We start from the raw sequence: 12823 nt of genomic DNA on the forward strand, positions 1-12823 counted from the left end.
GCGTGTGACTAAGTTTGCAAAGACAAGAAACACAACATCACGAGAGCCTGAATGGGAGATCTCCTAGATGATACGTTTTGGCAAATATGAGGATGCTGGGCTCACCTTTGCAGCACGTCAGGAAGCGCCCACGACTTAGAACTTCGGCATATGTTGGGGTATCGGGTGCTCTGCCAGGGTTGCAGACGCGGCTCGGAGATGTGCTGTCTAAAGCATTGTTACTCAGTCCCAGGCATCAGCAACTGGAAAGGCAAACTCGCGGCCCTCACCAACTGAATCAGAATCTCTGACGAAGGGCCCAGGACTTTGCTTTAACAAGCTCTCCAGGTGATTCTCAGTCTCACTGAAGTGCAATAACAAGAACTTCTGGGCCCCTGCGTGCTGGGTGTAGGACTTGCTAGAGACAATAGGTGAAGGAGATGAAGCTCCTCCACACGAGCAGCAGGGGCCTCACTTAGGAGCTTGCAATGCAGACTCTCCTGCCCACAACTCCAATCAGAGCCTGCATTTTAGTTAATTGATTTCCTCTGTGCGCCCCGGAGGGTACTCCCTTGGGCAATCAGCCCCTGCCCCCTTCTGCCTGTCTTCTCAAGTAGTAGCTAGAATGCTCTAGGCTTCTTTTCCCTCTTTCCCTTATCAAAATCCCCATTTACCCAACAATTTGCTTCAGCCAGGTGTCAGGGGTGAGAAGTGATTTTTCTGAGCTAATGAGCTTTAGTGTAGAGTTCCTGATAAAACTAATAAAACTCAATGTGTTACTGATTCCTGTAATGTCAGCGTTAAAAAGTTAAGATTTCTGGAGATGCCTATATTTTAAGCCCAAGAATGAATCTAATGGTGGGATTCTAAGCACAGTGAGAAACTGGTAGAGAAAATAAAGGTTCTGTGGGAGCTGGAGTATTTGATATGCCACAAATCAGGCATGAGGGAGGCTGAGCTGGTCCTGGTCTTCCCCCTGGATTCCTTACCTTCCTATTTAACAGGAACTGATTGAACAAAGAATTCACCTCCAAATGGGAGCCTATCAACTCCATTCAGCTATCCCCTAAGTTTGTTACAACTACTGAATAACTCTAGCCAACTGTGAGTCCAGTATTCAAGGCATTTTAGCGGCTCCAGGAGCCCAGGAATTAACTCAAACTGAGGGCACGCCTGGGGTGGGAGTGACTTTGAAGGCCCCATCGGCACCAGTACTTTGCAGCACCTTGTAAAGTCCTGGAACCGCACACTCTTGCGTTCTCCACCCACCCACCCCAGCGCCAAATCTGGAAATCTGCGATCACAGGATGGGGATGGTGGCAGGGAAACATGGGTTTAAAAAGGTTTTCTAGGCAATTCCGATACACATGCCTGACTTCTCCAACGGATAATCACTGATCAGTTGTATAAGTTTTATTATTGCCTATGAAGCTTTTATACACAATTAAGGGGTGGCTACACTGTTATTACTGAAATGAGACATATCATAAAAGTACAAGTTTTCTTTCACATATGTGAAATGTTATTTTATACCTCAATTTGATCCATGCATGATTTGAGAAATACAAGTTCTCAACCAAAACATAGGTCCAAGCATGCAAAATCAACAGCTATTCTAATTTTTAATTTTGAAAATCTCTTGAACTTTACTGGCGACTCTTTTAACCCTGCACCGTTTCAAAGGAAAACACAAATTGAAGACAGCTACATTTATTAAACATTTCTTCATCAGTATGAACATCGACAATGCACTGAACATTGCCAGCAAACAGCCTGCTGGGATTGGGGCAATCATTTATTTTCGCTCAAAATTCCCAGTAAGGTTTGAAAATATGTACTTCTGCCAGTTTAACCTTGGTTTCTGTGAGTAAACTAGAACAACTGAAGTAAATAAACCAAACCAAATCTTTTGAATTTCAGTTGTTTACAAGGTACCTCATTGACAGGAAACAAGCCTTTCTAAAGTGGAGATTGTGGCAAATTTTTACAAGACAATAAAAACCATTTTCCCCTTTATATTATAAAAACAATGTTACCACATAGAGAGGGGAAGATTAAATTCACCCCTAATCTCATCACCCTAATGTGTTATCTTTTTTTTTTTTTCCCTGGTGGCGCAGTGACTGAGAGTCCGCCTGCCGATGCAGGAGACACGGGTTCGTGCCCCGGTCCGGGAGGATCCCACATGCCGTGGAGCGCCTGGGCCCGTGAGCCTGCGCGTCCGGAGCCTGTGCTCGGCAACGGGAGAGGCCACAACAGTGAGAGGCCCGCGTACCGCAAAAAAAAAAAAAAAAAAAAGATGCACACACATTATAAAATATCACTCATCAGTTAGAAGCAACAAATTAGTTGTACACATAAACAATCCTATAAACACACTGCTGAAATGAACTTATTTCCAAAATAGAAAGAGACTCACAGACATAGAAAACAAACTTTTGGTTACCAAAGGGAAAAGGGGGATGGGGAGAGGGATAAATTAGGAGGCTGGGATTAACATATACACACTACTGTGTATAAAATAGATATCAAACAAGCACCTACTGTATAGCAAAGGGAACTTATGTAATAACCTATAAGGGAAAAGAATCGGAAAAAGAGAATATGTATAACTGAATCACTGTGCTGTATAGCTGAAACTTACATGATATTGTAAGTCAACTATGCTTCAATTAAAAAAAATATTTTAAAAACACTGCTGAGTAAAAAACGTAACAGACAGAATTAGATCTATAAACAAACATGATTTCTACATAGTTGTAACTTGTGTATTTACACAATTTTGATAAAATCACTATTTAAATCCTCATATACAGGACTGTATGTATACTCCTCTTTTAAGAAAATTATACAGTGTAAAACCTACAAAATGCAATATGTCCATCAATCCCAAAATACCCAAGAGCTTCAACCTTCCAGACCAAACTACAACTGCGTTCCTTTCCTTCTGCACTGGAGCATATGAACTATGACAAGGCTAACACTGGTCTGAGTTCACCATCTGTAAAATAGCATAGGTAAAACACTGCTATAAATTTTTAAAGTTATCTACATCGTTTAGCACATTTTCTTTGTGCAATCTTTATAAAACCTTAAAATTACATCTTAATTATCTCCATACTAATTGAATCAATAATCTTCAATCATTCTTAATTATCATTCCACTTTTCTTGAGCTTGTTTTTTAGGCAAAGTGGTTAATACACATGAGAAATAAAGGGCATCTGCACCCAAGTACACTTTCCATGCCAAAGGAGCAAGCAGCACTATTTAGGTAGAGTAGGTTCTGTGATGGCAGAAATACCAGCCTGGGTTTAGCAGATGTCGTCTGTGTGATCTTGAGCCAATCATTTTGTCCCCTTGCACTTCAGGTACTTTACTGTAAAATGTAAAATGAATACTTGCATTCTATCTCTTTGGGGATATCATTGCAAAAACTAGAATATAAGTAAAGCATTTTAAAATCCTCAGATGAAAGGTACAACATTTTTTAAAGATTTCATTTTTATTAGGATTGATTGACAAATATAACTTATTATTAACCTGTATACTAAAAGTTCTCTGTATCATTCTGGTTAAAAAGTAACAGATGAGTTCCCATTTTCAATGTTTCAAGAACAGGTCTGGAGAGCGCGCTGAACTGGTTTCATTTGGTGACACACTGACATCTAGTGGAGATCTATGGTGTGCTATGGAATACCATACACCCCACAATAACTCCACAGTTCTGGTGGGGGCAAAGAGAAGCCAAAGCACCTTTTGGTCTTTATGCGAAGCATCAAGAAAATATACAAATGAATTAAAAAACAAAGGTACACTTCCTGTATATTTAAGTTTTCCCGTGTTCAGTTAAAAATACCGGCCAATTCTCAAGACATTTAATCAGAAGTTGTGGGATGATGTGCGGTGGGTAGCAACAAGTTCCTCAGCACTGTAGCTTTGGGAGATGCCAGAAAACCTCCCTCTGATTCAGAGTTTAAAGGAACAACGTAACTATGTGCTCAGCTGCTCTTCTTTTCCTACAACCACGGCGAGCAAAGCTGGAGGGGGGGGTGATGGGGGAGAAGACAAGGCAGGGGAAGGGAGGGAAGGGAAGGAAAATGTGTGGGAAGTAAGTTTTCTAGGTTTTTCATTACATCCCGTGAGTTAAATTTTGTACCTCTTTGTGGCTAGAATTTTATTAAATCCAGAGGGAGAGTTTCTTTAAGCAAATGTATGTGTAACCTTTTTGGCATATCACGAAACATTTATCTAAACCTGCTCCCGTAGTACACTGCATTTACTCTGGAATAAAAATATAAAATAAAATGTTTCTACGATTACACTTAGCTTTCACAAACGTCTAGCACCATCATTAAAGTGTGGCTCTGTGTTTCCTCTTCATCCCTTCCAAAGACTACGAGAAGCATAGCTGAGTGGCCTTGGGGGGAAGTAAATCTGACACTCACATTTTTAACACGTGACTATTTAAATTAAGATAAACAAATATTCACTGGAAGATTGTCACAGTCACATCAGATCTGCTTCAGTACCGATTTAATTTAAATTCTGCCTCCCCACTTCCCCACTCCCTTTAGTGAAAGTGGGAAGGTCAGAGTGCAGCTGGTCTACTGGATCCACACCTGCCTGCTTCCTTGTTTTCTACCAAGCTTCAACCACTGGATGAGGCTTCTTGACACCACTGTTAAATGGCTTCGTTATCCCAGTGAACAGGAAAGTTTGAAGAGGATGAATTCTGGAAGCTGGAATAAAGAATTTGTTTTATACTGCTGTGTGCTTAGCCTCTGGTTCTGGCAGACCCTTCCACCACACCTCTTCTGGAGGAAAAAAAAAGAAAAAGAAAGAAGAAAAAAAAGAAAGAAAGTGAAAACATCTTACTGTTGGTCTGGAGGAAACATGGGATTAAAAGAAACCTCAAGGATTAGGAAAGTGTGATTTTTCTCTAGAGAAGAACGTGCATGAGTTTGTTCCCACCACACCCAGAATGAGCCTAAATTCTTTAATTCCTTCAGTCTTTCATTTTTGTCTGGGAATCAGAAGAATCATCTAGAAATGATTAGACCAGACCAGCTCTCAAGTGTAAAATCTAGAAGAATCTTACAGCATCTACATTGCTTAATTATAATCAAACACTCTGAAATAGATATGTATCCATTATTGGTCTGTTAAATTTAAAAAAAAGAAATATACTCACTTATGTCCTTCTTGGCAATTAAGAGTAAACTCCAATCTTCAGAGCCCAGAGACAAAAACAAACAAACAAAAAACAACAAAAAAAGATGCGACACAACCTATTAGCACAAGCAAAAACAACGTTCTAACAGTGAAGCTTCATGCTGTACTCAAAAATATAATTATCCATACAATTTGCAATTGTATTGTTTTACTGCTTAAAGTCTCTCCAGACACTTTACACTGCTCAGTGTTTTACTACTAAACAAAATTCTCCCATCATTTTCCCCAGCATTTCTGCAGTGTTGTTCATTGTTTTTTGTTCAGTTATATAATTGAGGAAAGTCAGGCCCAGAGAAGTTAAAAAAAAAAATCCACTGACAGAATAAGACAGTACATAAAAAATTTGAAAGCTCAGTTACTCTACCACAGGCTGGTGTTTAATTAAACTATTTTGACCCTAGAGTTCAGAATCTGAAGACCCAGGAGTTAGAACTGAAATAACTACTATTGCAGTGTTTTACTCATGAAGTAACTATTGTGGATACATCAATGACCTTTAATTACTCTAAGCGCTAATACAACTAAAATTTAAAAGTTGTGATCTCTCTATTCATTCCTTTCAAGACTAAGTGTCAAAATATGTCAGGTGGCAACTCTTGGTAATTAGTTTTCATATATGTGTAATAAATACTTTATTTGAAGGTAACGTTTTATTTTGGAAATGATGATTTTAAAGATTCCTGGGCAGGACCCGGACTTAAGAGCTAAGGTTACTATCCCTACTGTGTTAAATAAGCAGATTGCAGTGATTTTCAGAGAAGCCGTGAGTCCTTTGGGTGTAAATGTGTCCTCCTAAGTCACTCTTCTAGTTCCGTTGTCCCAGGTATGCCACTACACAGTAGACAGGAACTGAGTCTTCCAGACATGTTCCAGACAACTTCCAGACAAGTTGTAGATGCTAAAGAAGCGGTGACTCTGAAGTTCAGTCCATGGGTGTGTTATATGAAATGAATCTAGAGAAGTGGTCAGAGTACCTGTGCACAATATATCACTGTCAGAAAAAGAATTTACAGTAACATTACAGAATCAATAGTAATACAGAATGCCCCAGTCTTTGTGATCTTGGCTTCTCTGGAAATGTAGAAAAAATAGAAACAGGTCTGACTTACAGAATCCGAGGAAACTTTTTATTGATCTCTTTATCCTTCCAGAATTAGGAGAGCAGGCAATACAGTATCTTTAACCCCAGCTCAAAGGAGTAAACCTTTTCCCAAAGCTTAAATGGGATGGGCGTTTTCTCCACATCACAGTGCCCTGTCCTAAATCAACTATCAACATCCTCCGTCAACAAACAGAACCCACAACCAAGTGCAGAAGGACGGTGCTTTTGCTGTTTCTCTTCAGATGTCCCCACTGGAGTGTTCTCAGGTTGTGGGCTTTTGGCATCCTAACACCCAGTCTTCCCCTAATGATAACCACAGAATTACATAAATCCTACTTTGAAAATACACGGAGAGAAAATACATTTCCAGCAAATCACTAGGAAAGCTCTAACAAGCTGCAAATAAGGAAGAATACAAAACGATTTCTAATTTAAGTAACAAAATACAGGGCTTTAGAGATGCTATTTATTGCAATCTTCCAGCCAGGCCTTAAATAACGAAATGGCTGTCTTAGCAAGGTGCCTGAGGAGAGGTATTAACCAGGGGAATCAAATGAAACTGAGGAGAGACAATCAACGTGAGACCTAAAAACCTCTGCTCCTTTAGACTCACTTCAACATTTGCAAACCCTCCCCTTTGATGTCAACTCTCCTTACCCTAACAGTTAACTTTAAACCTGGAAAGTTTTGTGCCCATGTTTAAATGTGGCCGAATACTCGTTAATCTTTCTAGAAACATATCACTATCATGAAAATAAAAACAAGTGGTACCATACGCCAAACTGATACACAGTGCTCATCCACTGATTATGTACTTGCCTACACTTGGAATGTCATTTTATGAAGGCGCTTACGTATAGTTAGTAAGTAAGCTAAAACACTTCCAAATATTCAAATCCAGCAAAAAAAAAAAAAAAAGCACAAAGTTGCCCACTCATCACTGAATTATTCTGGATTGAACAGAAGGCTAAATTTCAGCACTGCCAAATGCTATTAGGCACAGAAGCAATGCACCATCTGTCTTGAAGTGTAACAAGTATATCAATTCAGATATAAAATACTGGTGTGCCAAGCAAAGTATCTTAAGCAATCTATTTTCTGATGCTTGAAACTTAACACAGCCAGCAACAAGGTTATATGCATCAATACTTTGAACTGCTAGTAGTAAAAGAAATTATAAAAGTGTCAGAACATCAAAGAGTTGTAGTCAGTCCTATGAGCAGGAAGGCCTTGAAGAAGAGTCAGAAGATTAAGGAAGTTTTCTCAATGAGTCACTATTGCTACTTCTCTGAGAAAATATTTTTAAGTGATAGATAGAACGGCTGCCATTGGCCAGAATGACTCTGGTATTTTACTGAAAACCAGTGCATCTGAACCTACTACTGAAATAGATGCTGCTTCATCATATGGGGGCGTACTGATGTCATGACAGAAAGCTGGGCTTCTAAGGAGTTTGGACTGGACTCTGAAAACAGTGGGCAGCCACTGAAGTCTGTGAGCAAGGAGTGTGCTTACTCTGGGAAGATTAATGTGACCTCAGCATGAAGAAAAGATTGGAGTCCTTTGTATAGACAAGAGGGTGACTTAAAAGACTCCTGCAGATAAGGGCCTGAATTAGACCTAGGACTGAAAAATCTGAGAACAGAATCCAAACATGCTATCCTTCAGAAATAAGGTGAAAAGCCAGCAACTGTTAGCCTGTATAAGTGTGAGAGATAGTCTAAAGAATATTATTATGATTAATTTAGGTTAAGAAAGAAGAGTCATACCCTATTTAAGTTCAGATAATTAGTTGGGTATAAATGTGCAATAATCACACAGCAAAAGTACTGTTCAGCAAGACTCAATCAGGAAAAAAGCTGACTAAGTATTTCTTAATTCCTGGCTCTCTAGGCAAAATTAAGTGGTTGAGCCAACTGTGACGATTCGGGTCTGTCACTGACCAGGTTTTCACAGAAAATAAGCTACGAAGTGCCCCATTTCTTACGTATGAACCTTGGAAGCAGGAAGTCAGGACAGGAGCAGGGAAAGAGAAACACAATAGAAGGTATGAGTCCTGGTCCTTAGCTCACTGCCCCATGGGTTCTCTGGAAATGAAACTTGCCCTTCAAATTCCCTACTTCCTGAGTAAGGTCAAGGGACAGAAGGCCTGGAACTGGAAGTGTCTTCCCATGGAACCAGGGGTAGAAGTCAGGGTAATAGGAGTTGGCATCTCTGCATCCTTCTCTCACTACTACGTTACAAAGTAGACCTGGGGTAAACACTGCTCTATTTTCTAGAATCATCTGAATGGGCAAGAAAGGATTTTTGATAAGCCATTTTCCTGAGAGCTCTCTGTGCTCACCTAGGCCATCTCTTTTCCTGGCTAGACTTTGATGAGCTCTTTGGGAAATATAAGTTTCTCCCACTTCCAGCATGTAAAGCAGCATTAGTTATAAATACTTAAATCTGTTGATTTAAAAATTTAAATCTAGTTAAGTTTGGTGTCAAGGTAGATTCCTCAATGACGAGGAAAATCACTTCAAGGAAAGAAAATATTAAGGTGCTCAAGATTCAAGTCAGCTAATATTTGCTAACCATACTTGCTGAAGAACAGCCATTCCAGACACTAGGGGAATTTTAATTACTTGTTCATGATTAACATGTAACTATAAAATCAAAGGCCCATCTAGCTAAACAATTCACTTAACCATTCATTTATTCTCTCGACAATAAATGACCACTCTCCTGGGCACAGAGGAGTCACACAGACACATGAGGTCTGGTCCCCCCATCCTCCCTTTCGGCCAATAACCACTTCCTACTTCGTGGAGGAGTAGAAGCCACAAGAAAGCTTCCCACTACCACATCTACCCTCCAGCCTGGACCTAGCCCCTTGCCCTCTGCTTGTTCTGTTAACTAGGGATGGGATGAGATGTTGCATTCCCAGAAAAGGACAATCACTTCACTTGTGTGCTACATCCCATCTTCTCCTGCCTAACTAGTAGAGCTCAAGTTTCGTGAAGGTCAGTACTGCTTTAAGTGGGGATACTGTGCTTCCCAAGAGCTCCTAGTCTATTCAGGAAGAGAAAGAAATGTCCAAGGGAAGTGCAGGGAGTTTTGGAAACACCCCCAGTAAAGCACAAATGATTTTCTCGAGGACATTGCTTCTCTGCCCTACTCATCTGTTTCTCCCTCTCTGTTTATTTTTCCCAACAACATACGGTATAATTCTCCCCCATCTTAAAAAAAGAAAACTACTATTTCTCTATTGCAAAACTGTCAGAAGTCTGCAGTTTCTATTACCTTTGGCACCTACTCCAACAGAGCTTTTGATCTCGCCACTCCAACAAAACGATGCTTGCCATCAGTCAGTTGCTAAATAAAATGGCCATTCCGGTCCACATCTGCACCTTAGGTGGCTCATCAGTCGCATCTGAAGCTGTAGATCATTTCCACCTCCGTGAAACTTTTCACCTCGTTTTCAGGTCCCCACGCTCTCCAAGGCTTCTCCTTTTTACTTCCTGATTGCTCCTTCCTGGGTTCCTTTGCTGATTCCTCGTGTCTGTCCTCAGCTTCTTAATGTTGGAGTGCCCAGACTTCTTTCTTCTCTAGCAGCACTCATTTCCTTGATGATCTCATCCAGTCCCACAGCTGTAAATATCACCTATCCACTCATGAATCCCAAATGTTGTGCCTGGCCCAGAACTCACTCCTGAATTCCAGGTCCGGATGTCCACTGCTCTGACGCCTCCATCTGGATGCTTAACAGGCACTTCCAACTTAACCTGTCAAAAGCGAGGCTCTTCATCTGTCTCCAGTCCTGCTGAACGCCACCCCCCCACCACCCGCCGCCCCCAGGTCCCTCACCTTAATTAACTACAACTCCAGGCTTCTAGTTTGCTCAGGTGCCAAACTTTGACTCCTTCTTACACCACATAGTTAGATCTATGAGCAAATCTTATTGGCTACCTTGAACCAGAATCTGATGGTTTCTTACCATCTACACTAATGCCATCCAGGTTGGAGTCATCAGTATCTCTAGCCTGGCTCCCTCTCCCCTCCCCCCCAAGTCTTTTTCCTAAGGGTAATCAGAAATTCTCAAACAGGTCATAAACCTATCATTCTTTGGCTAAAAAACCCTCCGGTGGCTTCCATCTTACTTAGAGTACTACCCAAACTCCTCACAAGGCACTCCACACACTACGCGGCCCTACGTGACCTGTTCAGCTGTCATCTTCTTGACTTTGCCTCTTGCTGTTCTAGTTGCTGCTTTCTCTGCCCCACCTTCTCCGGGCCCTTGCTGGTTTCGGCAAACATTGAGCATGCCCCTGCCCCCAGGTCTTTTCATTTGCTATTTCCTTTGCCTGCAATTCTCTTCACCCTGAGTGGCTTATCCCTCACCATCTTCAGCTCTTGACTCATCTTTTTGGTGAGGTCTTCTCTGATTACCCTTTCACAACTGCACTGCAACCTCCCCTTTCTCCCTCTCAGCACACTCCCTATTTCTCTTCCCCGTTTTGTTTTTAACATAGCACTTACCGTCATACATATACACTTTTCCCCCCTTTTTAAACTTTGTCTGTCGCCTTGAACTGGAAAGTAAACGCCCTAAGGATAGGGATTTTTGTGTGGTTTGTTCACTGCTAATCCTAAGTATCTAAACCAATGTTAGTGAAATGAATTGGATCCCTGATTTCTAGGGGCTCGTGATCAAGGGAGGTGACAATACAAATAAAATGTGTCATTAAAAAAATTACAAGGGGTAAGACAGGAATAAAGACACAGACCTACTGGAGAACGGACTTGAGGATATGGGGAGGGGGAAGGGTGAGCTGTGACAGGGCGAGAGAGAGTCATAGACATATACACACTAACAAACGTAAGGTAGATAGCTAGTGGGAAGCAGCCGCATGGCACAGGGATATCGGCTGGGTGCTTTGTGACCGCCTGGAGGGGTGGGATAGGGAGGGTGGGAGGGAGGGAGACGCAAGAGGGAAGAGATATGGGAACATATGTATATGTATAACTGATTCACTTTGTTATAAAGCAGAAACTAACACACCCTTGTAAAGCAATTATACCCCAATAAAGATGTTAAAAAAAAATTACAGAAGAAAAAACTGTCCCACATGAATACTTAAAATGACCTTTACTATTTGGGAATTGTGTGGCCAGGGAAAGAGTTCAGCAGAGGGCTAATGTGCTCCTAAAAAACGATAAAGGAATCAGGCAAGGGGTGCCAGCAATATCCCTGCAATACAGCTTTACTCCCTCACCTTGTGTTTCTTATAATTACTCTTCTTCATCACTAGGGAGATGAAGGAATGACATGCTCATATGAAGACCTGTCATAAAGCACTCCGGTCTCAGTCCTAGAGAATCTTTAACGTTCCTTACACACTTGCCCCGGAGTATCAGGACCTCTCTTGGTGACCAACAACGCTCAGTAACCTGTTCTCCATGGGTTTATCTCTCTCCCCTCTCAGTGTGAGATGGGCCTGGAGCAGTAAGCAGCCAACATACCTGAATTTGCTTAGCCAACTTACGAAATACTCACGTTACAATGAGAAGGCGGAATTACACTTCTGGAATTAGGGAGCTTTTGCCCTGTCACCTTTCAATTACACCTATCGGCTCAGGAATAACATGGGGCAATAAAGAAAAAAAGTGACCTGTTTGGTTCTTTGTCCTATTCTATCTCCCTTTCTCACAGAAGATAGAAGTGGGAAAGAAAAACCAAATGAAGAGATCTGGATAATATTTCAATGACTAACTTTCAACACTCCAGGACTGCCCCCCCCTTTGTACTACTATACAGTACAATATACTTGTTCCTCTTCCCTAAAATAGTTCTCTTAAAAGCAATTTTTTCAAAAGCTACCACTTTTCATTTTTCCTATTAGATACCCCTAAAAGAATACTGTAAGCAGACACATATATTCCATTGTCTTCTTCCTTTTTACCAGTAAAAAGGAATAGGAGAAATATATCAATTAAGACAGTAATGATAATGGGAAATGATGTACATTTTGTAGGACAGAAAGCATTTTGGTATATTTAAGGACTTTTAAAATTACAAGATTAATTCATTCTCCATTTAATACAAGTAGGCATTAAGTAGGTTATGAAAATAACCCATTGCTACTTCTCACATTTCAAGTTTACAGCAATATCACCTACCAAGCATAAAGCACTGAATCAGTATGATGGGGGATTAAAGAAGACATGACTTATATGCTTTACATAGTCCCTGGATAACCTTATGGAGATTACACCCATGATATAATATTCATTCTTTCAGCAAACGTATATCATGTTATATACGTTAGATACAGAGACAAGGGCTAAGATACAGAGACAAGGGCTATAGATATTATCCTCCAAAAGCTCACTATCCAGAAGTATGCATAAAGTGTTAAACTGAATATAATAAAGTATCAAAATGCACGCTAGAGATATTGGATATTCAGAGTAGTTTGAAAGACAGTAATTATTTTCAAAGCATCAAATAGTATTAAGAATGTTT

General features: G+C 40.6%; 1 protein-coding gene across 1 annotated transcript in view; it reads right to left on the reverse strand.

Moving 5' to 3' along the window:
* Positions 1-4060: 4060 nt before the first annotated feature.
* The window catches only part of UBE2E3 (ubiquitin conjugating enzyme E2 E3), a 101209-nt gene continuing 92446 nt past the window's right edge, over positions 4061-12823 (reverse strand). The window contains exons 6-7 of the mRNA XM_060152527.1: positions 5173-5208; positions 4061-4720 (exon numbers count right to left, since the gene is read on the reverse strand). Of these exons, the coding sequence (XP_060008510.1) occupies positions 4620-4720; positions 5173-5208 (137 nt within the window). The 3' untranslated portion in view covers positions 4061-4619. The remainder of the gene's footprint in view (positions 4721-5172; positions 5209-12823) is intronic.

Source organism: Lagenorhynchus albirostris, chromosome 6 (assembly GCF_949774975.1).
Source record: "Lagenorhynchus albirostris chromosome 6, mLagAlb1.1, whole genome shotgun sequence".
Taxonomy (NCBI): Eukaryota; Metazoa; Chordata; class Mammalia; order Artiodactyla; family Delphinidae; genus Lagenorhynchus; species Lagenorhynchus albirostris.